This window comes from Guyanagaster necrorhizus, assembly GCF_019112545.1.
Source record: "Guyanagaster necrorhizus MCA 3950 unplaced genomic scaffold BT62scaffold_1, whole genome shotgun sequence".
NCBI lineage: Eukaryota > Fungi > Basidiomycota > Agaricomycetes > Agaricales > Physalacriaceae > Guyanagaster > Guyanagaster necrorhizus.
Window position 1 is genome coordinate 536,028 of NW_025064880.1, and position 20,445 is coordinate 556,472.

The window sequence follows — 20,445 nt, forward strand, 5'->3', positions numbered from 1 at the left end:
GGGCGTCTTTTTATCAAAATGTACTTTTACCGGCACACGACCAATTTATACGAGAACAGTCTCGCTCCACCCAGCATCACCGGTGGGATATCAACTTGGAGAATGTGCGTCATCGACGCGATAAATAAATATCCTGACGTTGTTACCGCTCGACACAGATCCTCATAGTTGACTATCATGTCTGGCGCTTCTACTGACGCTCGTACGACTGACACGCAGCCCGCTCATGTTCCAAACAGGTCCGCCTTGGAGGAGTACGAACAAGATGGAAAGCCACCGTTTGTCCTTACGTTTACTGAGATGAAGCTACTAGGCATTGCTGGAGTGAGTCGTCAGAATCCTGGAGCCTGCAGTGTGATTGACGACATTTATATCAGGTTGGATTCTTCCTAGACGGTGCGCATGATTGTCCTGCACGCATATATACTGGTTGACATGTCCGCCTTCTAGCTTATGATCTTTTCATCATCAATGTAAGTATCCTATCTATACCGTGATGCTGCTATGCTCATCATACCTCTAGCCTGTCGCTACCATGCTGCAATACCGCCTTTACGGCGGACATTCGCTCCCAGCCAACCTAGAAGGTTTCATGAAAGCAGGTGCAAATATCGGAAGTGTCATCGGACAATTTGCATTTGGTGAGGATATTCTGTCCCACTATCAGGCTACAAACTGTTCATACAATTCTTGGCGAAAAGGGTATCTTGCGGACGCTTTCGGGAGAAAAACAGTCTGTACGTACATGTGTCGCTGAATATGGAGCACCTGGGGCTGACTAGGCACAGATGGCAAGGAGCTCATGCTCATCATCCTGGCCACTATACTATGCTTGACCACGCCCACTGGTACGCGTTTTTAATACATCAATAATATCACCGGAACCTTACATTATTCAGGATCGCTATCTCCGGACAGTTGTCTCGTTTATCTAGGCGTATTTCGTATCTTGCTGGGCGTCGGCATTGGAGGGGATTATCCCATGTCCGCGTCGGTCGCCTCTGATCGTGCTAACATTCGCAAGAGAGGTACACTTCTGGCATATATTTTCGCAAACCAGGGGTGGGGCTCTCTCGCAGGCAGCTTGGTAACTATGATTGTCCTCGCTGCATACAAGCACGTCATGGATACAAAGGGAGAAACCAGTAAAGTAGATGGAGGTATGTTCCTTTCAGTCATCCAACGGGCACGCTAGCATCTCATTCTCTTTGTAGTATGGCGCATTATTATTGGTGTTTCACTTATTCCTGCCTTTGGAACCCTCTACCAGCGTCTGACACTTGCTGAATCCACACGGTTCATCGAGTCTCAGAAGAAGCCTGAATCGGATGATATCGAGCAGATCAAGAAGGCTCAAGAGGGATCAGAAGCGGCTGGTGATACTAAGGAGAAGGACAGCCCACAAGAAAGCTCCATGGAAGACCCTGACATCATCGCGACTAAGAAGGCTCATCTCAAAGAGTTCCTTCACTATTTCTCGGAATGGCGACGTGCCAAACTGCTTGTTGGAACATGTGTTTGCTGGTTCTTGCTTGATATAGCGTACGCGTCATCTTGACTCGAAATATTTTAGCCTGATGCTTTTGTAGATTTTACGGCATAAACCTGAACCAAAATGTTGTCCTTCAGCAGATTGGATTTGATGGCAGCAGCGGGACACCTTGGGAAAAGCTCTTTAAAATTTCTACTGGCGGTATCATCATTACCGCTCTCGGTTTCGTTCCCGGTCAGTAGATAATATCTCATCTTGAGATTCTTCATTGAAATACTGTTCAGGCTACTATGTATCGGTCCTTACCATTGAAAAGCTTGGGCGGAAATGGATCCAGATCCAGGGTTTCTTGATGGCTGCCTTGTTTTGTGAGCAATTATCCGTCTGTACATTACCTTTGCTTGATTTAACCTTACTCTATAAGTGGGCATTCTGGCTGGAAAGTTCAGTTCGCTAAGCAGTGCTGGCTTCATCGTTTGCTTTGCATTTTTGCAGGTGCGCTTTGTGCTCCTGACTGCTCTGCCTTTCTGATTCTTCGCCCAGTTCTTCTTTAACTTTGGGGCAAACACGTGCGTTGTTAAATACTCTGACAGTCTGGGTCACTTGAACTGAACGTCAAATTTTATCTATAGAACGACATACGTAAGTCTTGAAAACTGTTACTCACATGTGCCATGTTGATCCTGCCATCAGTGTTATCCAGCTGAGGTTTTCCCGACGCGCTTCCGTGCCTTTGCTCATGGCATCAGTGCTGCTTGCGGCAAGGCCGGTGCTATTATCTCTGCCCTTGCATTCAATACCCTAAGCAAAGACATTGGGACCCCTGCTGTTCTCTGGAGTAAGTCTAGTCCATGCGTTTTACTATAATTTGTCACTAATGGCGGTTCTCAGTCTTCTTCGGATGCTGTATTGTCGGTGCCGGTATGTAGATCATAAGATCCTTCATGGTGGCCGCCATCTAAGTAATTTTTAGTCTTTTCTCTTCTGCTCCCTGAAGTACGTGGTCGGGATCCCGATGCATTACTAGCCCAGGATATTAGAGAAGCAAAGCAGAACTCACGCAAGTAATCACTGAAGGATTCACGTTGCGTTGCATATAAATGTATGAGTGATGTAATGACCAAGTTGTGTAGAATAGTGGGGAGTACAAAACTTTCAAGGCTGCGTGTTGCAGCTGAATAATGGGAAGTCTTGGTGTCAGCAGATTCGTGTAATGTGATCGTCATCGAGCCTTACCAGGAATATTTTTCTCGTGCCCTGACGTTGCTGATCAATGCTTTTCTTATTTAATAAGTGTATTTGAGTCTAGCTATATAGCTGCATGTATAAAATTCCGGCTCTTTCTGTGACGGCCATCACTCTTCTATCCTTTCTATTTTCTCCACACAGCTTCAGTACGTCCGACACAATGGCTTTATCTCGAACTGTTGCAAAGAAAGTTTTGGCTGTGGAAACGCCAGAAGTGTGCTGGGGTTTTACCTGCATATCCAAGTGCTTATCCGTTACTTGTGTTTCAGGGCGCTGGAGCTCTGGTTAGGCGAAGCATCGGTTCCATGACTCTCAGGAATCTAACGCCCTTCCTTATGCTCGACCATTTTCATGTATCGCAAGGAGCAGTGAGTCTGATATGATTTCAAGTATCTCTTTATTTAAGGGCCCGTACCAGGGCTTCCCTGATCATCCCCACCGTGGGCAGGCCACAGTCACGTATATGTTAGAGGGGTAAGTGCTAAATACTTTCTCTTTCGATTTGAGGTTTCATCTTAAGCTGCACAGGACAAGTCGGCACGAGGACTCAGCGGGCCACAAGGGTACCATTGGCAAGCCACATCATTGCTAGACTAGTCACTTAAGCTGATATCTTCTGCTAGAACAAGGCGGGGTTCAATGGATGTGCGCCGGAAAGGGTATTATACACGCTGAGATGCCCGTTCATGCCCACGGTGCGCCTGACCCTCGAGGCCTACAATTATGGATAGATCTTCCGAAAGAGGTGGATATGATAACGAGTCTCTGGCAAAGCCTAATTATCTTCTTTTCCAGCATAAAATGGTGGAACCATCGTACCAGGAGTTGGGACCTGAGCAGTACGTCTATATCTTTAACACTCGTGACTGCGTTATAGATATGCGTCAACAGAATTCCTACTGCATATCCAGACGGTGTTGATGGCAGTGTCAGAATCAAGATAATCAGTGGCAAGAGTCACGGAGTCGAATCACCAGTGAGACCCCTTGGAGGCTGCTGGTACTTCCATGTCATTTTTGACAAGAAGGATACGACCGTCTTCCAAGATATCCGTAGGTGTCTATGGTGCATTGTTCCAGTTGCTTGTACTCACGCCGAATCTCTCAGCTTCTGGTTGGACTGCTTTTATCTACAGTGGGTGAAGAAGTGCACATATGGATCCTGTTCTGACATGACTTTGTAGTCTGGAAAGGATCTGTTATCATTGGAAACGACACTATTGCTACTAATGCATTCCACACGATTACTCTGTCGAGCGAGCCTGAGTCGACGGGGGTTTCAGTGAAAGCTGGAGACAATAATACCGAATTCATACTGGTTGGTATTTCTTCTAGATTCAAATGCGTCTGTCATCTCACCAGCGCCGGCAAACAGGTTGCAGGGGAACCATTGGATCAACCTGTTTACCAGTATGGGCCATTTGTAATGACTACCCGTGAAGAGATACAGAAGACGCTTATTGACTGTAAGCAGCGCATTAAATAATCGATTCTTCATTTCAATACGCTTATTTTGTCGGTGCAGATCAAACCGGAAGGAACGGGTTCGAAAAAGCGCACACTTGGCGTAGTGCTATAGGTCAGGGAGCTTGATACGTATAGTACCGTTATGTAGTTGCAGACACTGAAAGTAGTGGAAATAATTTGAGCTTGGCACAGCCACCTTTCACCTTCATTGGACGATGTCATGGCCAACAGAAAGGTAACACGCCGAGGCCCTGTACCATTGAATACACCTTCGCCGGTGCGACCAACGATAAATGTCGAGGAATGGGAAGCAAGAGCACCCTTGAGCGAAGTCGAGATCAGAAGTGTTGGCATCATAAAGGCTGCCAGTGAGAGACCGCCTCTACCTCACAAGGTGCGTCACAGGACAGATATTTTGAAGCCTTGGATTCTCATTTGCTTTCAGTTTTGTGCCGATGAGAAGTTTCCTTCGCGGCCGTCGACGCCCAAGAACAAATTATTCCTTCCAAGTTCCCGACCAAGTACACCCAATTCGTCACGACTTGCCTTGTCGACCCATGCATTACACCCCAAACAGCCCATACAGACACCACAACAGTTCTACGACTGGTTTACCCTTATTGACCGTTCCGTTGCCCATAGCCAGGAGGCCCATTTTCGGGCACACGTCGCCAGCGTCTCGGAGCACCTGAATACATGCGACAAACTAATTAGCCACGTTGATGAAATCGACAAAGAAGTGGATGGAATGCAGCAGGGCTGGCGTGGTGTCGAGGAAGGCGGCAGGAGTCTGAAAGATGCTTGTGAACGGCTACTAGAAGAACGAGTGAGCGGCACAAGCCAAGCCTGGCTCGCGATTGCTGATCAGTATGCTCAGGATCGACTTCTAACGTTAACGGATGACATTGGCGCGCGTCTCGAATATTTCCAGGAGCTTGAGCATGCCACAAAAATGCTCAATCATCCCGGGGAGTCACTTGTACTTCAGGCAGACTTCTTGTATATGGTAGAACGGGTCGACGTCTGTATTGACTATCTCAAGGCCCATGTATGTCTCTGGTTGCCCTTGCACATATATCTTTCTTACGCTCCTGTGTAGCGTCATTTCCGGGAAGCCGAGGTCTATCTACTTCGCTTTCAACAATGTATGACACGCGCCATGACGCTCATCAAGATGTATTTCGTAGGATCTTTGCGCGCATTATCAGCAGACATTTCGAAGCGGTTGTCAGAGAAGGACGTTTCATCGACGGCTCAGATGCATCTGCTTTACACGCGTTTCCGAAGTATTTCGCCCCAGTTAGCTCCTCTCCTTGGAGAGTTGGAACGTCGCGCATATGCCCACAAGGACGAACTTTCATCCTTGCTATCAGAATGTCACAGCGCATACTTCAGTGCGCGCAAAGCACTCTTGGTGGCTCGTCTAATAGAAGAGATCAAAGGACTAGACCCCACCCGTACGGAGCTAGTAGAATTGGCGCGTAGTGTCGCTCATATATCTTGTGAACCCCCGTGCTTATTCCCTTTTCAGACTCGATCGGGATGCAGTTATCTAAAACAGCTATGTATGGATGAATTCAATCTGTTCAGGGAGTTCTTCAACTCGGGAGAAAACCAGCTATAGTGAGTATGCATACTATTCTTTGTTTACTCTTCTTAACCAGATATTAGCCAGTATCTAGAAAACCTTTGCGACTACCTTTATGATGACCTTCGGCCTCGAATTTTGCATGAGCCCAGACTCACGGCTTTATGTGAAGTATGCACAGTCTTACAGGCACTCATGGTGCTTGACATTCCTGATCTGTCGGAGGATGAGGGCGATGAGGATGACGAACTCAATTTGGACCTTGGGAGGCCGAGGAAGAAACATGGTCTCAGCCGGCTGCATGTCAGCCAGCTTCTGCAGATGGTCCTTCAGGATGCTCAGACTCGACTATTCTTCAAAGCACAATCTGTGATTCAGTCAGATATCCGATACTACGTGCTGAAACCAGAGGACCTGGCTTATCCTGATAAGCTTTTAGGTACGCTATTCTCAGTGGTAGTTGAAAAACGATTTGATTGTAATGTGCTCAGATGCAAGAAAGCCAGCCTCGGTATCAGATATAAAAGAAAAGGAAAGTATCAGCCAAATATTTAAGACACCATCGCTGGATAAACAGGACACCTGGTTTCCTACACTGCAGAAGACCGTCTGGGTCCTGTCGCAACTTCATGACTTTGTAAAGGTACAAGCACCTCACGCTTTACTTCACATCCAATTAACGGCTCAACGCAGCCGGCCATCTTCGAAGATATCGCACAAGAAGCTCTCAGTCTGTGTCGACAGTCCCTCGTTACAGCTTCTGAGGCGCTGAAACTCCAGAACCCTCCTACCAGCCGTCTTGATGGACAGCTTTTTCTTATCCGTCATCTTCTCATTATGAAGGAAATTACAAATAATCTGGATCTCGTACAGAGAGATTATGATCCCAGCATCAACTTTGCTGGTGTTACCGGTAAGTTTCATCGAACTGTTGCTACACCAAGTCCTGCTATTTGCTACAGACACGTTGTCGTCTTTGCTGAATAAAACCACTGCTTTTCTCCCAGATGCCTTATTCTCGACTTTGGGCATGCCGCGGGGTGATGGCAGTATTAGAGGTGCAAAACATGTAGCATCTATGTCACTTTTGCTTCCTCGCCTGTATCTGACAGAATTTGCAGGGGATCGATCACGAACTACGACGAGCATGCAGAGAGGCCATATCGGAGTGTGTCGATTCATTATGCGCGCCACTCCATGCGTGGGTAGACCGCGTCGATGAGTTCAACACCGCTTGGCGGACAAAGGATGCTGCTAACGCCCCTTTGATTACACAAGAATGGGCGACACAAACTGCTGCGGAAGAACTAAACGACAATTTTCGAGCTGTGTGCGAGCGAGACTTGAATGCCAACATTGTCCGTTTGAAGCTCTATCTGGAAGATGACAGAACGGTCAACGTTTTGATTCGACTCGTGCAGGACCAGGTCCTGGAGGAGTATGATTCCTTTAGGGATCTCGCGTGGAATATGTATACCAGCGCATTGAGGCAGAACCTGCTGTCGTCGGCGGATTTACGGGAGATGCTGGAGAGTATTTGTGGTGGAGAAAGGGACGGGCCTTCGACTAATCCATAATCGTTGCGTCTCTGACCTTCCCAGCTAATTTATTTACGAGTCTGTCGCAAATCCTTTCTTTTTTATTCAACGAAAAAATGGCAACACAACCCTTAAAGCTTAAAGCTTGGCCCCCAGCCGAATGTTAATAAGCTAAATGATGTACTCAAATAAATCGATGATATATTGCCGTATATCTACACTTAGTGGTAAGCATTTCACATCTGTCAAACTTTTCGCCACTTTTTATCGTTTAGTTCACTGTCACTGTCATCGTTATCTTCACCAACATTTTCCATGGCATCCCAAACAGCATCGTCCTCATTACCGGCAGATGCGTCAGCACTTGACGCAGCGGCTATATCTCCATCCCAAACGATGACAGTGGGTATACTTTTCGAATAAACCTTGTCCAAAATCTGTCCTTTGTCCTCAGAGTTTTGACCAATTTCAGAAGGCGGCGGGACTGTGCTGTGCAATCGAAAATATCGATCCAGGGATGCCGATGCGAGTATAGTAGGCGAAGGCGCTATTGACGAAACTGCACCTGATATTCCTGTGTTGAAGATGATAAATATTGTTATCTGGTCTTGGCTAAACTGCGACACTAACCCTTATAACCGTAAAGCGCGCGGCCTGTGCGAAGATCCACCGAAAACATGCTGTTACTGTTATCACTAACAAATGCCTCACTGGTAATGAGAAGTGAGAGTGTTGCAAGGAAGAAGTAATTCTAGTACGAACTGTTCCGAAAACCCTTTCTCCACTGCTCGGACACTTCCGGCTTTGACGATGCCTATCCAATCAGCTACAGGCCGACGGGCCGCTCGTGTGTCGTATCGTCTCAAATGCCCAAGCTGAGTTCCGACAAGGAAATGATGTGGGGATTCTGTAGATAAATATGCCAGGGAGGTGACTCGTATGGGCTGGCGCAGACTAAGCGAATCGTTGGAGACCTAGACGAGAAAGGATGAATGAAACAGTATGGGAGCATCAAAGCAACTCACATTTTTGGCTCGCCATATCTCGCCTGGAAGGAGATCAGTATTGCGTTTCCTCTTTTTAGTGACAGCTGCTGTGGGAGGCATTGCAGGTTGCTGGAACGCCTGTTCGGTATTCCATAAGGATAGATCAACCTCGTCACCGCCATAAGCAAAAGTTTCTTGATCCGCTGCTAATTTCCATGAATAGAGTCGGGTGGGGAGAAGTGCAGTTCGCAGTTCGGCTTGAGCCTGAGCAGCTGTGCCAGATGGCGGGGTCATTCTCAAGGCTCCATTTGACGTGCAGGTAAATATTCCTCTGTGTCGCGCTTAAATCGGGGTCCTGAGACGAGGGAAATGGACGAACTGGGATGCTATGGACATTCCAACATATTTTTGATTCGCTTTTACGCGGTTCTCCTTCCAGTGGTGCAGTTGGGTGAGAGTGTTACCCTTTAGGGAGTACGTGGAAGCAGAGCCATCTCCATACGCAGCAGCCACCTTTTCTTGAGCAGATGAAATAAGATTCTGGCAGAATTTCGAGATGAGTATATACCACAGTTGATTCCGGCTTGTAGTCTACGGCCAAAGCTTGGATAGGAATTGGCCTTTGAAAATCTTCAGAGTTTTTTGGGCCCTCAGAGAGCACGGCCAACTCCGTCTTTTTACCAGAAACAGGGTATGTCAATGACTTTATGTTTCCTAGCGAATCACCAGTGACAAAGCGAGGCATTTTAAAAGTAGAAAGCCTGCAGAGAAAAAAAAAAAATTTTTTTTGGCTAAGAGTCACGTGCCCGGACCGATGAACCGTCACTGCCTCGTGTCTTTAGCTGTCGACATTTGAATTCTATTCATCACGAACACTATGGAAGCCGCTCTAAAGGAGCTCACCAAACTGGAAAGGCTGACTGGCGACTCCTCAGCCAAGGCGAAATCTGCTTCCGTTTCGGACTCACTGGATTCACTTATCGATTCTCTCCGCACTGCCAGGCAACTCTGCATAGAAGGTGACTTACCTGATGACTCCTGCATTAATTTATCGCGTACTACGGAGTCAAGGAAAAAGGACATCGACGAGCGACAGAAGGAGATTTATTCCTCAATGTCTCGCCTTGGGAAAGCCCTGGAAAAGGTACGCGTGGTCTGTCTCAGTCGTCGAGAGAATGCTGAGTCTGCCAAAGAAATTCACTAGCACACTGCCTTCTTATCCAAATCTGTTCACATCTGAAGAGGCCGTTACTGCGTTGGAGCGAACCGTAGTGTTACACTTCCTACGCACAGGCCAGTTCGACACGGCCCAGACACTTCTAGAGGTAAGCTTGGGACTCGTCTATCTTGTGCATTGTATTGAAGACAGAATTATAGGAATCCAACACGGATATTCCGAGTGTTTTGCGGGAGCAATTCATCGATCTTCATAGGATTCTACAGGCCCTGAAGGATCAGGATACGGGTCCGGCACTTCAGTATGATTCATGTCGTCCTCATCAATCCATGTGCTGATTGTATCCAAGATGGGCACGAGAAAACCGAGACTTTCTGAAATCACGGGCATCTCCCCTAGAGTTCTATCTACATCGTTCCCAATATGTTCGACTTCTGTTATTTTCACATCCCCCAGACCCACGCCCGGCGCTCGCATATGCGAACTCTTCAATGCGATCGTTTTATGATCATCACGAAGATGAGTTCAAGCGCCTGATGACCTGCCTCGCATTCCTGCCGTTGTCCCGTTTAAAGACCTCTCCCTATGCGGATTTGGCATCGCCATCGCTACACTGGGACCTTGAGCCCCTCTTCGCCAGGGAGTATTGTGCCAGTTTAGGGATGAGTAAACAGATACCGCTTAAAGTAGTGACCAAAATCGGTGGAGGTGGTGCCTTGGCCAAGATAGAAAAGGGAAAACGCGTGATGCGGGAGAGAAAGAGTGAATGGAGCCAATCTGACGAGTTACCGGTGTGTATATACCTGCCGATTTTGATTTTGGCGTATCTTTAACTTGTGAAACAGATTGAAATACCGGTTCCCTCAGAGAACAGATACCATTCAATCTTCACATGTCCAGTCTCTAAGGAACAGTCCACTGAAGCAAATCCGCCGATGATGATGACATGTGGCCATGTTATAGCAAGAGACAGCCTACAGAAACTGAGCAAACCCGGAGGGTGAGTCGGTCTTTGCATTCCACAGCTTCGTTTCTCAAGCTTTCTGTTAAACGTATAGGCGAGTGAAGTGTCCATACTGTCCAACAGAGTCGCAGGCATCTTCGGCGCTACCTGTATACTTCTGATTCTTTTCACGTGTACAGCACTGTAATAGTACCACCGACCGGAAATTATAATAGGACTTGTAAAATTTTAAACAATTTGCGCTGGCCTGGATGTGGCGGCTGTGGAGTTGCGGCCCTTACGGTGCGCTTACGGTCATGCTTATGTCACGTTGACCTAAGCAAGGGATGGCTCACGGGGGACGCCGTTGTTACATACTTGCTGTCCGCTTCGTCAGTGCCAGCAAAGGCGACTGCTGTCGTATGTCCTTGCCTGGGCACCATGTCGGCCTTTCGACCTACAAGATCCTCTCCTCCTTCCAAGGCTGCTGAACTTGCCCAGTCTATCACCCAGTCTCTCGCCTCGTCGCGTTCCGCTCCCCCAGTACCTGAGCTCACTGGTCTATCTCAAGAAGATGTCAATTTGTTGGACGCCATCATCGACCGTGCAGGTGCATCTGCCACCACCTTCCTCACCGTATTCAAGGCATACAGCGATATCTTACAGGAGCGAGGGCTAGATCCCCATGAGGTCGTCTACTACGGCAAACTCCTGAAGCTGGGTACCTTAAAGGGCGGAAGCTGGGCTGACAAGTGGGAAATGGTCAAGGTGCAGCAAGGATATGCTGAGAAAAGCAAGCCCACGATAGCTGTTCGCACAAGCAGTAATCAACCTACCAGCCGACAGCGAGCAGCACCTCCACCAGAACGCGCTGTTGTCCGTTCCAACCCCCCTCCACGCGACGATGACTCTTTTACACTGCATTCTCACGAAAATGAATCCGAACAAGATGAAACAGCAGAAGACGTGATAGATGCTGTTTACCATCATCCGGTCCTGATCCGAGCTCGTGCTCGACGACGACAGTCTCCACCCCCGTCTGATATCACTACCAACTCTCTTGGTCTTGACTTTAGGGGAATACCGCCATCTTCTTCACCGCTTCCACCATCCCACTTAATGCCACTGTCTCGCCAACGCCGCCTCAGCCTCTTCGGATCGTCAGAGTCCGATATGGCCGGCGATAACATGATTACACCCCCTGCATACAACGCTGCTGCCAATGATCATCTGATACACCGACAAAATTATCAGAGCCCGTTGTCTCGAACCAGGCCCCCACCCAAAAGCGCTACGCCGGTACCGTATGGCAAGCCAACAGTTCTGCCTGTTAAGGCTAGCGCCATCAGTGAAGATGACGCATGGAAGAAGATTGATATGTTACGTGACGAACAAGAGGCGGACGCTTTCTGTCGGCTTAGGCTGATTGAACGATGCTGGGATGTCTGGAAACAAGGCTTCCAATGGATTATAGTAAGCCTAGTACCGTCACACATCTCATTCTTTTTTCATCTATGTACAGACTACTAATGATCAAATCCAAGACGCTCGCGACAATCTTGTTATGCGTCTTACTCTTCAACGTTGGAACAGTCGCTTGGTTGCTTACCGGCGGACATGTCAAAATGCCGACGCGATGGCGAATAATCGCCAGATGAAGCAGGCTTTTTTGCGTTGGAGACGCAGTCTTGTCGGCAAACAACATGAAAACTGGCGAAATTCGATGCGGTCGAAGATGAAGATTGTTCGTACTAAGCGGGAAGAGAGGTTGAGAAAAGATGCCTGGGCTAAATGGCGTCAATCGTACAAGTCACATCTTTCCGATCAGCATTACAATGAGAGATTGTCCCTCCGCTTCATTCAACGTTGGAAAGATAAACTGTCTGCAGTTGACGGTCTGGAGGATGTTGCCGATGAGGTACAGCGCGCGAGAGCCGAGCATGCTGTCGAGAGGTGCTGGACTCACTGGCGGCAGATGACACACTTGCGCACTGTTGAGAGTATAATTGTGCGACGAGTCGGGCAAACGGTTAAAAGACAAGTCATGAGAACTTGGCAGAAACAGATGTGAGTATATATCACACCCACTAAGCGCGCGTCTAATTTGTTCATCTATTTTTGTCAGGAATGACTTAATTTCAGCAGAGGAATACCGCAATCTAATCGTGGTAAGAAACGTCATGCGACGATGGAAAGCCGCACAGCTATCTATTCATGTATGTGCTTTATGTTTATTGCGCGTTTCATAACATTTTATAACTATTTCAATATAGCACATGGAACGCCGTGCGGATAAGCATCTTGCTAGGCAGGATGATGTTCTTCGTCGTGCCGTCACAAGGGTGTGGAAAGCCCGTGAAAGAGGGCGCTTGCTCGAGAGGGTGAAGGCGGTGCGACTGGTCAAAAGTACTTGGTTAGCATGGAAACAGCAGCTGCGGGAGCAACGGGCTCGGGAAGGTTTGTTTAGAGTTCTGTTTTTCCACAAGAGCTAATGTTCCTCCAGATATCGCATCTTCATTCTATGCGCAGTCAACACTCACCGCTCGCAAGACCTTCCAGACGTGGCGACAGGTTTTATCGACCCATCAGAACTCGCATCTGTTCGCAGTTCAATATCATTCGTCTCATCTCCGTTACCGCATGCTATTAATATGGCGTATTCGATGGCACGAGCAGCTCAAGATGATGAAAAAATCGCGTCTCATGGAGAAATTCGTTCTTATGCGGCGTGCTTGGAATACCATGAAAGCGAAGTACCACGACAAGCAAAGAGAACGCCAGTTTCAAACGTTCAAAGTCCAGAAACTCCGGAAGTTATTTATGGGTGCGAAAGTATAATGTTAGCAACTGCGGGGATTCTGATATCTTTTCTTCAGTGTGGGCTGGGCATGCCAGGCGCCATCAGGAGTGTACCCTCTTTGACATTCGGGTCAAACACGTTCGTTTTTACTTTCAGTTACGTTATTACCGGCTTAACTTTTTGCAGAGAATCCTTCGATCGGCATTAACGCAATGGACCAACCGTGTCATCGACATCAAGCTGCAGGAACTTGAGGTGACTCAGCGACATGAAGTAGGAATCCTCCAGTGAGCACTTTTTTTTTTCCCCTTGCGAGCACGTCGGACTGACGGCGGGGAAAGGGCTGCATTTAATAAGTGGAAGCGAATATGTATGCGTCACGTCGAGGAGCTAAGTCTCATGGAAAGCTATCGAGACGTAAAAAGAGAAGGTGGGCTTCATTTCATCCACTTGTAGTTAGTTCTTGCGCTGATAGCGGTACAGATAATATTCGGCGCGTTTTCCATCAGTGGCTTACTGCAGCTCGGGCAGCTCGCCACCGAAGGCTTCTTTTACAGCGGCGAGAAGATGAAGTCCAGCTGGCAACCATGGAAATGGCATGGGACAAGTGGAGAGACAAATTCAAAGATGACCAACTTCGGCCGATTGTGAGTGTCATTTTCTTACGAGTTCTGTTCATTTTTAATTAGATGACCAGGAATATGAGCTCCTCATTCGGAATCAACTAAATGCACTACGTCAGGTATTCAATGCATGGAAAACTAAGACTAAGGTACGCAAAAGGAATTTTGCTGTCCTCAGTTTTCGGCTTGATGTAAAAAAAAATATAGTCATTGCCTGCCATTCGGTTCCATGCAACTCACATCAAAACGAAGCATTGGAAAATCTGGACTAGTCAAATGCCTCGCGCAATGCTCGCTAGGAAAGCTCGCGAGGTGGACAAAAAGAACACACTAAGTATGTGTGCTTTTATTCAGCAAATTTACGGTGTATTCATCTCTGTATAGCAAGATTTCTTGATAACTGGGTTCAGGCGCATCGTACCAAGCTTGCCCGAAAAGCAGTTGCGTGAGTGCCGGAAATCAAGTATGTTCCAGATTCGGGTTTAATATTTATCTGTATAGACGGGCACGACAGCTTCGATTGCCAACGGCCAGCAGCACCCCACGTCGACCGACGGTGCCACGTCCGGAAGGGGCGCCTTCACAACCATTTCGAAGTGTGCTCCTGCGTCGGACGCCACTTGTCGATTCTGTTACGGACCGGGAACCTAGCCCGCCAAGGCCATTTGGGGTACGAAGCAGTCTAGTTCCTTCCAAACCGCGATCAGAAACGAGTCCCGCGCGTTCCGGGATATCAAGTAGAACGCGCGAGCCGAGCCCCGCTCGTTCAACTAAATCTGGGATCAGTGGTTTCCGTGGACGTAGTCCAGCTTTCCCGCCTGCACCATCGACCACTGCGAGCGGTATCGGTAGCGAGGGACCCAGCCGGCTGTGGCTTGAGCTTCAAAATGTTCAGAGAAAGTCCAAGGCTCCTATCCAGCAGTCTATTGGAAGGCGATCTCCATGAGTGGTATTTATTTGACGTATTTATTTCTATGTATGCGTTATGTATCCTGCATCATGCATCATGTTTTGTTCTCGCATATGGTATGGGATTGTCCTGCAAATGAAAAAGGTTCTGATCAGGTGTAAAGCATTCTTTCACGTACACTGCGCGTACTTGATTTAAGTGTTTCGATAGTACTGCCAACCGACCCAATTGGCAATCACGAAATAAGCGCTTGTCGGCACTAGGAAGACAGCAAAATACTTGTAATGTGTGTCTTGTGCCAGAGCATCGATTACCTGAAAAAAGATTAGAGACGTCGTTAATCTTGACTGGATAGTTATGTATGTGTTACACTAATACCGGTCAAAGGGAGGAATGAGCTGAAGAGGACAGCATAAGATGCGATAAGAAAGAAGGCTGTGGACGAGAAAAATATCCAGTGCCCGATGTTCAGCGCATTTAGCATCACGAATGGGAAATGTCATGAACGAGACAGTCGACAATTTGCGATCAAACAATCAGTGATCAGTGACGAACGCGTGACGTGTTACCAATGACACCAATGAAGCTCTCCAACTGGCCTTTACTACCAACACTCAGTTGCAGCGCTGTCAAACCCTCCTTACCTTTCTCGACTGCCCGCCTCTCGCAATGAGCTCCCGTTTTGATTCTCGAGACGATATGCCCACGTCGGTGCCCCCTCTCATCGGTCGTCATGTAGCCCAATCTGACATATCTTATGCTCCAATAGTCGAGAGACGGCAGCAACAACGACCTACCAGACAGCATTTAGCGTGCCAGCAAAGGACACAGAATCGATTCATTTAGGCACGGATACCGAATCTGAAGCCTTCACTACCTCCCCACTCCTTCCTGAAATTCCTAACCTGGACTTTGACCTATCGAGCATCATCAGTGGGTCCAGCGAGTGAGTTACCTTCCGTTCGCTGTGGCGATGGGTCCGATGCTGATGATCGGTGGTGTACAGTCCTGACGTTGACCAGGAAAAAGTGAAGAAGCGAGCGTCGAATGTGCAGAAGCTGGCGGAGGAGAACGAGAAGCTCAAGGCAGAACTGAAGGCGATGACGGACCGACTGGAGGCGGCAGAGAGGAAACGAGCGCAGCTGGCGCAGAAGAGGAACAAGCAGCAGCATATTCTTGAGCCGTCATCTACCTAAAAGGACTCTTTTTTACTTGTTCGTTGTTTGTACCCAAATTCACACAAATCGCATACCAACTTATATTCAGTAATTAATTCATAATTTCTCGCTATGATGTCATTGATCATGTGACTCTGTACTCATCTCGCCTCGCCTCTGTTAAATTTCTCTTGTTACTCAACCACCATCGTCGCTTTTTCAGAATGCCTTCTTCTCCCCTGCACTCTCCTACTGCTGCTCGTCGAGCCTCGGAGCGACGCGGCTCGGAGCGCAGAGGCTCCAACTACTCTGCTGGCTCTCGCCGCCCCTCTATCGATCCAATGAGGCTCATTCCCATGGACAAGTCCGTATTTTTCGCATTGGATCATCCATTGTTTTCTCTGATACACGTAAAAAGGGCGATTCATGTCGGAGGGTCTGATGACTTCAATGTTCTCTTCATCGGAGCCGGGAACATCATGTTCGGTAGGTTACTTGAGCAGAAACGTCTTTATCTGATTCTTATCTCGATGTAGGCTCCGATGAGGGACCCTGGAACCACTCCTTCCGTTTTGAACAGTACGTCTGGACCAGCTGTGCAGCTCTTATCAACACGTTCCGTTTGACAGCAAACTTGGTCCTCGCCTCAAGGTCGTAGCTCTTATCGATCCCGCCATTGAACGTGCGACTGCCGTTCTTCAGAAGAAATGCGACTCCTTCGTCGTGTCTGCATACCAAGGTACCCGTGTCTTCAAGACTCTCGAGGACTTCGTCAAAAACATGGCGCCAAAGGACAGGCCCCGCGCTGTTATTGTCGGCAGTCCCCCCATGTTTCGTGGGACCTTAAAACCTGGTCGCGATATCGAGATGCAGATACTCAAGCATTTCCCTGGTGTTGCTATGTTCATTGAGAAACCCATCGCGACAGGCCCTGAGGCGGAGATCCAGGATGCATTTACCATTGCCAAGACCATCAGTGACAGCAAAACCATTTGTTCCGTTGGGTACGGGTTCTTGTGCACAAATTTGTAATCAAACTTATGCGGTCACTAGTTACATGTTGCGATACCTCAAGGCGGTACAGATGATGAAACAGATCATCGAAGAGAATAATCTGACAGTTATGGCTACCATCGCTCGCTACGCCTGCGCATATGAGGCCATTGCTAAGCCAGATTGGTGGGACAAGTCCAAGAGGTGGGTTCCTGTAAGCTCATATCATTTTTCCCTTGACATTAAATTATGGGGTTGATTAGCGCAGGACCAATCGTGGAACAAGGAACTCATTTCTGTGATCTTTCGCGTTACTTTGGAGGCGAAGTCGACATTTCTACCGTTTCTGCTCACTCGTTGGAGTGGGACGAGAATGCAGGACATCTGTCGGCGATAAAAGTGGATGAGAGTAAGATTGCTCCTGAAAATAGAATCCCTCGTGTCACCGCCGCTACGTGGTAAGACTCCTTGAGGACGTAAATCATGACAGCTGCTCACATGGACATGTATCATAGGAAGTACGACAGTGGAGCCGTTGGTAGTTTTACTCACATCGCAGCGTTGCAGGGTACGAACTACAGCTGCGAGCTGGAAGTGTACGCCGACGGGTACTCCCTCAAGTAAATATATACCTACCCCGTTCTTGGACACCTATCTGACAGTGCTCTTCAACCTAGGCTTGTTAACCCATATGTGCAACCTGTCCTTTGTGTGCGTAGGCCTGGAGACGATCACGAACAAACCATTAATTTCCCCGATGACGATCCCTTCTTCTCCGAGGTATCCAACTTGATTGATATCATCGAGGATATCGAAGAAGATCCAGATGCGGCACAGATATTGAGCTCGTACGATGGTCAGTGTGTGCGGTCAATCATATGAGCTCGAGCGTTCTGATGCTCCGTCTTTCAGATGCGGTCAGGACTTACGAATTGACCTGGGCTATTCGTCGTGCCAGTGAAAAGTCCCGAGCTGAAAAACTGAAGGCCAGCGCTGCCGCCGCCAAGTGAGCACAAAGCTTAAAACAGTAACCTATAGACCAAGTTCTGTACGACGCTAGAAACTTATAGGCATTTCAAAGTACAACATTGTGTTTTAGTAGACTCGTCATAGAGTGTGGACATTTTCGCTTTCTGGTTTCGGTTTCTTATCGTGATGCTCATCGCCGTCGTTTTTATGTGATCTAGCCTCAAATTTGCGTTTCCTCTCTAGTTTGGCTTTCTCTTGAGCGGCCTGCTTGTCCCATTCTTCTTGGAGATGTGCTTTCAGGATGGGCATGTTCTTCATCTCATTTCCACAGCGCCAGCACTCTAGAGGTTCTTTCAAAAGAGCTTCGTATTCTTTAGGATCCAGTTTGGCCATCTAAATGTGTTTGGTAAATCGAAGCGGTTGAGATGAGCAGTACACGCACTGAAGAGAAATAAGACGGGTCAGCGTCAAACCAAGACAGGACCTCGTTGATATCCAAGAAAAACCCAAGTTTAGGATGAAATGTGTTGTAGTGTTTCTTGTTTTTCATCCTCGATGAGCAGAAGTCTGCAGAGAGGACGTGGAGATGGAGATGCCTGTACATTCCCCCAAGGTCGTCAAGAATCAAAGCAAACCCCGGCTCAAGCACTCACTCCATCGAAGGCGCAGCATGAAACCCGGTCCATATCCCCCACTTGAAGCCGTACCGCCTGACCATCTCTTCCTCGATTTCTTTTCGTAGCGCCGCCGCAGCGTCGCTCAGACTCTCCACAACCTCTTTGGCACGCATCTTATCACGTTTGAGGAGTGATTTCAGACTGGAAAGATCTAGCGGCGAATCGGTCTGGACGCGTGGGAGGATGAGAAAGTGGAAGATGGATTTTGGAAATGCATCGTAGATGGTGAGCGTTGTGTCGGTGTGGCTGAAGAGAACAGAGGGTGGGAGACTGCTTGGCAGTTTGCTTGCGTAGCTGCGTAGGATGGTTAGGTTTGCCATCGTGGTCCAAAGCCAAGCTCAGATGTCATGAACTTCATTGCTATATGACAACTTGTACATTAACAAAGTCTCAAGTTTTTGACTTTATATACCCAACACCATCTCCTAATCAAACCACCATGAAGACGACAAAATGCATCGTAAATCTTTATCCTGGAATTGATCAGTCTTTTTCCTACACAACAGAGAGAAGATCACGTACTTCATACATCGACTCATGTCATCGAACTTATCCATTCAACACCAGCATCTTCCATTACCAGGTTTGTCATACCATCGCAGTCCTCGAAGAGACCACAAAAGCGCACAGTAGGCCGGTCTAATAAATCTAAGTTGGCGAGTTGCTCGTACAGCATAGCTTCACGGTATAGTACCAAAGCATCTTCGTTACTAGGTCTGAATAAGGCACCCTAGTAAACGCAGCCATGCCAGATGATTGTAGATTCAAAGGTGGGGTGCGTTGTAAGCGAGATGTAAATGACCAAGGTGTACTTTCTAAGCACAGTGATAATGATCAACTTAAATAAGACTCGAAGGACGAGGTAGGGAGAATATACGCGAGTAGTAGTTGCAGCACATTTCTTGGCTTTGTCCTCGTCTTGATGTAATTCGTTGTCCTTGGTCTCGACCGACCTTTTTTGTCCAAATCGCCGTTTTCTGTCCTGCTGGCGAAAGAGTTCGACAGGCCGTTGGTATACTTGGCGAGCTTTCGCATATTGATAGCCATGTATGCATGCACCGACAAGGGATGGGATCGCAATACGACTGGCCATAGGCACACACAAGACAGCGGTTTGGGTCCGCCTGGAACGTAAGAAATACTAGAATACCGCCATGTTACTTGAAGACGCATGTGGTTGTATCCGCGTACATCTTGCGACCAAGCCTTTTGAAACAGTCAGATTTGCTGAAACTTTTCAGACTTCACTTACCCTGGCTATACCAGCCCATGCACTTTCTAGCTACCCTAAAACTTCGGCCTTCTTCTCTGGCCAGGGTTCCTAGACACTCTGCTGCCATTATCATAAGCTTGACTTGCGGCACGACGTACCGATGCAAGCTGAGGTATAACTTCAGACCGGGAATCCTTCTTCTTGATGCAGCTGTCGCTCATTGCAGAATAGCACTCCTTGATCCAACCGCACGAAAGATCGATGAGCTTGTCAATAGCTTCAATTCCTGGGCTTGGTACCTGCGAGAAACCCAGAGCATCTTGGAGCGAAGCAACATCTCGCCTTGGAGTAGTCTCCGAGCATTGTGGCAGTCCTGACACTTAGTGCAGCCTTGACATCCTTCCTGTGGCCAAGGAAAGCAAAGTCGCGGATCCTCTATTTGTGCACGAACAATGAGGAGATATACCAGAAAAACTCGCAAGTCGAACTTGATATGATGTTGGAAGGCAAAAGAAACAAAACTTCCAATATTCTCCTGAGCCACGGGTGGTTAGCTGAATTCCAAAGATACACAAATTTTCTTGACGTATGCGCCCATTTCCGATGAACTTTCGAGGCAAAATTCGGCTGCATCGTTCCTAAATAGAACTGGGACTCTGGAACAG

General features: G+C 47.8%; 8 protein-coding genes across 8 annotated transcripts; 6 read left to right on the top strand and 2 right to left on the bottom strand.

Annotated features, from left to right (window-relative positions):
- The first annotated feature begins 8 nt into the window (after positions 1–8).
- BT62DRAFT_925117 (MFS general substrate transporter) lies at positions 9–2,637 on the top strand. Its single transcript, XM_043184723.1, has 17 exons — positions 9–104; positions 159–324; positions 378–396; positions 451–473; positions 524–641; positions 702–737; positions 789–848; positions 900–1,160; positions 1,215–1,542; positions 1,590–1,726; positions 1,777–1,860; positions 1,917–1,987; positions 2,036–2,061; positions 2,125–2,134; positions 2,186–2,330; positions 2,384–2,413; positions 2,466–2,637. The coding sequence occupies exons 2-17, from the start codon at positions 178–180 to the stop codon at positions 2,558–2,560; spliced, it is 1,590 nt and encodes a 529-aa protein (XP_043046062.1). The 5' UTR covers positions 9–104; positions 159–177; the 3' UTR covers positions 2,561–2,637.
- A 263-nt stretch (positions 2,638–2,900) lies between these two features.
- BT62DRAFT_958484 (uncharacterized protein) lies at positions 2,901–4,413 on the top strand (the record flags this gene model as incomplete). Its single annotated transcript, XM_043188454.1, has 11 exons — positions 2,901–2,954; positions 3,010–3,108; positions 3,159–3,214; positions 3,269–3,312; positions 3,364–3,485; positions 3,536–3,579; positions 3,632–3,792; positions 3,848–3,874; positions 3,924–4,057; positions 4,115–4,205; positions 4,265–4,413. The coding sequence occupies 11 exons, from the start codon at positions 2,901–2,903 to the stop codon at positions 4,330–4,332; spliced, it is 900 nt and encodes a 299-aa protein (XP_043046063.1). The 3' UTR covers positions 4,333–4,413.
- On the top strand, positions 4,410–7,486 carry BT62DRAFT_939553 (Sec34-domain-containing protein). Its single transcript, XM_043187720.1, has 10 exons — positions 4,410–4,600; positions 4,652–5,032; positions 5,084–5,254; positions 5,306–5,692; positions 5,738–5,829; positions 5,878–6,233; positions 6,286–6,437; positions 6,488–6,707; positions 6,757–6,863; positions 6,916–7,486. The coding sequence occupies exons 1-10, from the start codon at positions 4,427–4,429 to the stop codon at positions 7,369–7,371; spliced, it is 2,496 nt and encodes an 831-aa protein (XP_043046064.1). The 5' UTR covers positions 4,410–4,426; the 3' UTR covers positions 7,372–7,486.
- A 52-nt stretch (positions 7,487–7,538) lies between these two features.
- On the bottom strand, positions 7,539–9,069 carry BT62DRAFT_925121 (uncharacterized protein). The gene is made up of 6 exons (XM_043184724.1): positions 8,887–9,069; positions 8,698–8,831; positions 8,358–8,649; positions 8,095–8,306; positions 7,963–8,042; positions 7,539–7,906 (listed from the first exon to the last, which is right to left on the bottom strand). The coding sequence occupies exons 1-6, from the start codon at positions 9,061–9,063 to the stop codon at positions 7,578–7,580; spliced, it is 1,224 nt and encodes a 407-aa protein (XP_043046065.1). The 5' UTR covers positions 9,064–9,069; the 3' UTR covers positions 7,539–7,577.
- A 105-nt stretch (positions 9,070–9,174) lies between these two features.
- BT62DRAFT_1070318 (uncharacterized protein) lies at positions 9,175–14,898 on the top strand. Its single transcript, XM_043178640.1, has 18 exons — positions 9,175–9,462; positions 9,512–9,643; positions 9,696–9,796; positions 9,845–10,286; positions 10,341–10,495; positions 10,564–11,911; positions 11,961–12,505; positions 12,564–12,654; positions 12,712–12,895; positions 12,942–13,262; positions 13,315–13,376; positions 13,425–13,525; positions 13,580–13,668; positions 13,722–13,885; positions 13,936–14,010; positions 14,069–14,195; positions 14,246–14,306; positions 14,363–14,898. The coding sequence occupies exons 1-18, from the start codon at positions 9,196–9,198 to the stop codon at positions 14,805–14,807; spliced, it is 4,710 nt and encodes a 1,569-aa protein (XP_043046066.1). The 5' UTR covers positions 9,175–9,195; the 3' UTR covers positions 14,808–14,898.
- Positions 14,899–15,235: 337 nt separating this feature from the next.
- BT62DRAFT_998598 (uncharacterized protein) lies at positions 15,236–15,967 on the top strand (the record flags this gene model as incomplete). Its single annotated transcript, XM_043190739.1, has 4 exons — positions 15,236–15,328; positions 15,390–15,482; positions 15,548–15,717; positions 15,778–15,967. The coding sequence occupies 4 exons, from the start codon at positions 15,236–15,238 to the stop codon at positions 15,965–15,967; spliced, it is 546 nt and encodes a 181-aa protein (XP_043046067.1).
- Positions 15,968–16,072: 105 nt separating this feature from the next.
- Positions 16,073–17,980, top strand: BT62DRAFT_9507 (uncharacterized protein). Its single transcript, XM_043188153.1, has 9 exons — positions 16,073–16,292; positions 16,347–16,414; positions 16,465–16,507; positions 16,558–16,932; positions 16,982–17,125; positions 17,185–17,379; positions 17,437–17,541; positions 17,599–17,777; positions 17,834–17,980. Exons 1-9 carry the CDS (start codon positions 16,153–16,155, stop codon positions 17,929–17,931), a joined length of 1,347 nt encoding a protein of 448 aa, XP_043046068.1. The 5' UTR covers positions 16,073–16,152; the 3' UTR covers positions 17,932–17,980.
- Positions 17,829–19,359, bottom strand: BT62DRAFT_10058 (HIT-like protein). The gene is made up of 5 exons (XM_043177183.1): positions 19,262–19,359; positions 19,090–19,206; positions 18,544–19,033; positions 18,333–18,486; positions 17,829–18,283 (listed from the first exon to the last, which is right to left on the bottom strand). The coding sequence occupies exons 3-5, from the start codon at positions 18,885–18,887 to the stop codon at positions 18,029–18,031; spliced, it is 753 nt and encodes a 250-aa protein (XP_043046069.1). The 5' UTR covers positions 18,888–19,033; positions 19,090–19,206; positions 19,262–19,359; the 3' UTR covers positions 17,829–18,028.
- Positions 19,360–20,445: the final 1,086 nt, after the last annotated feature.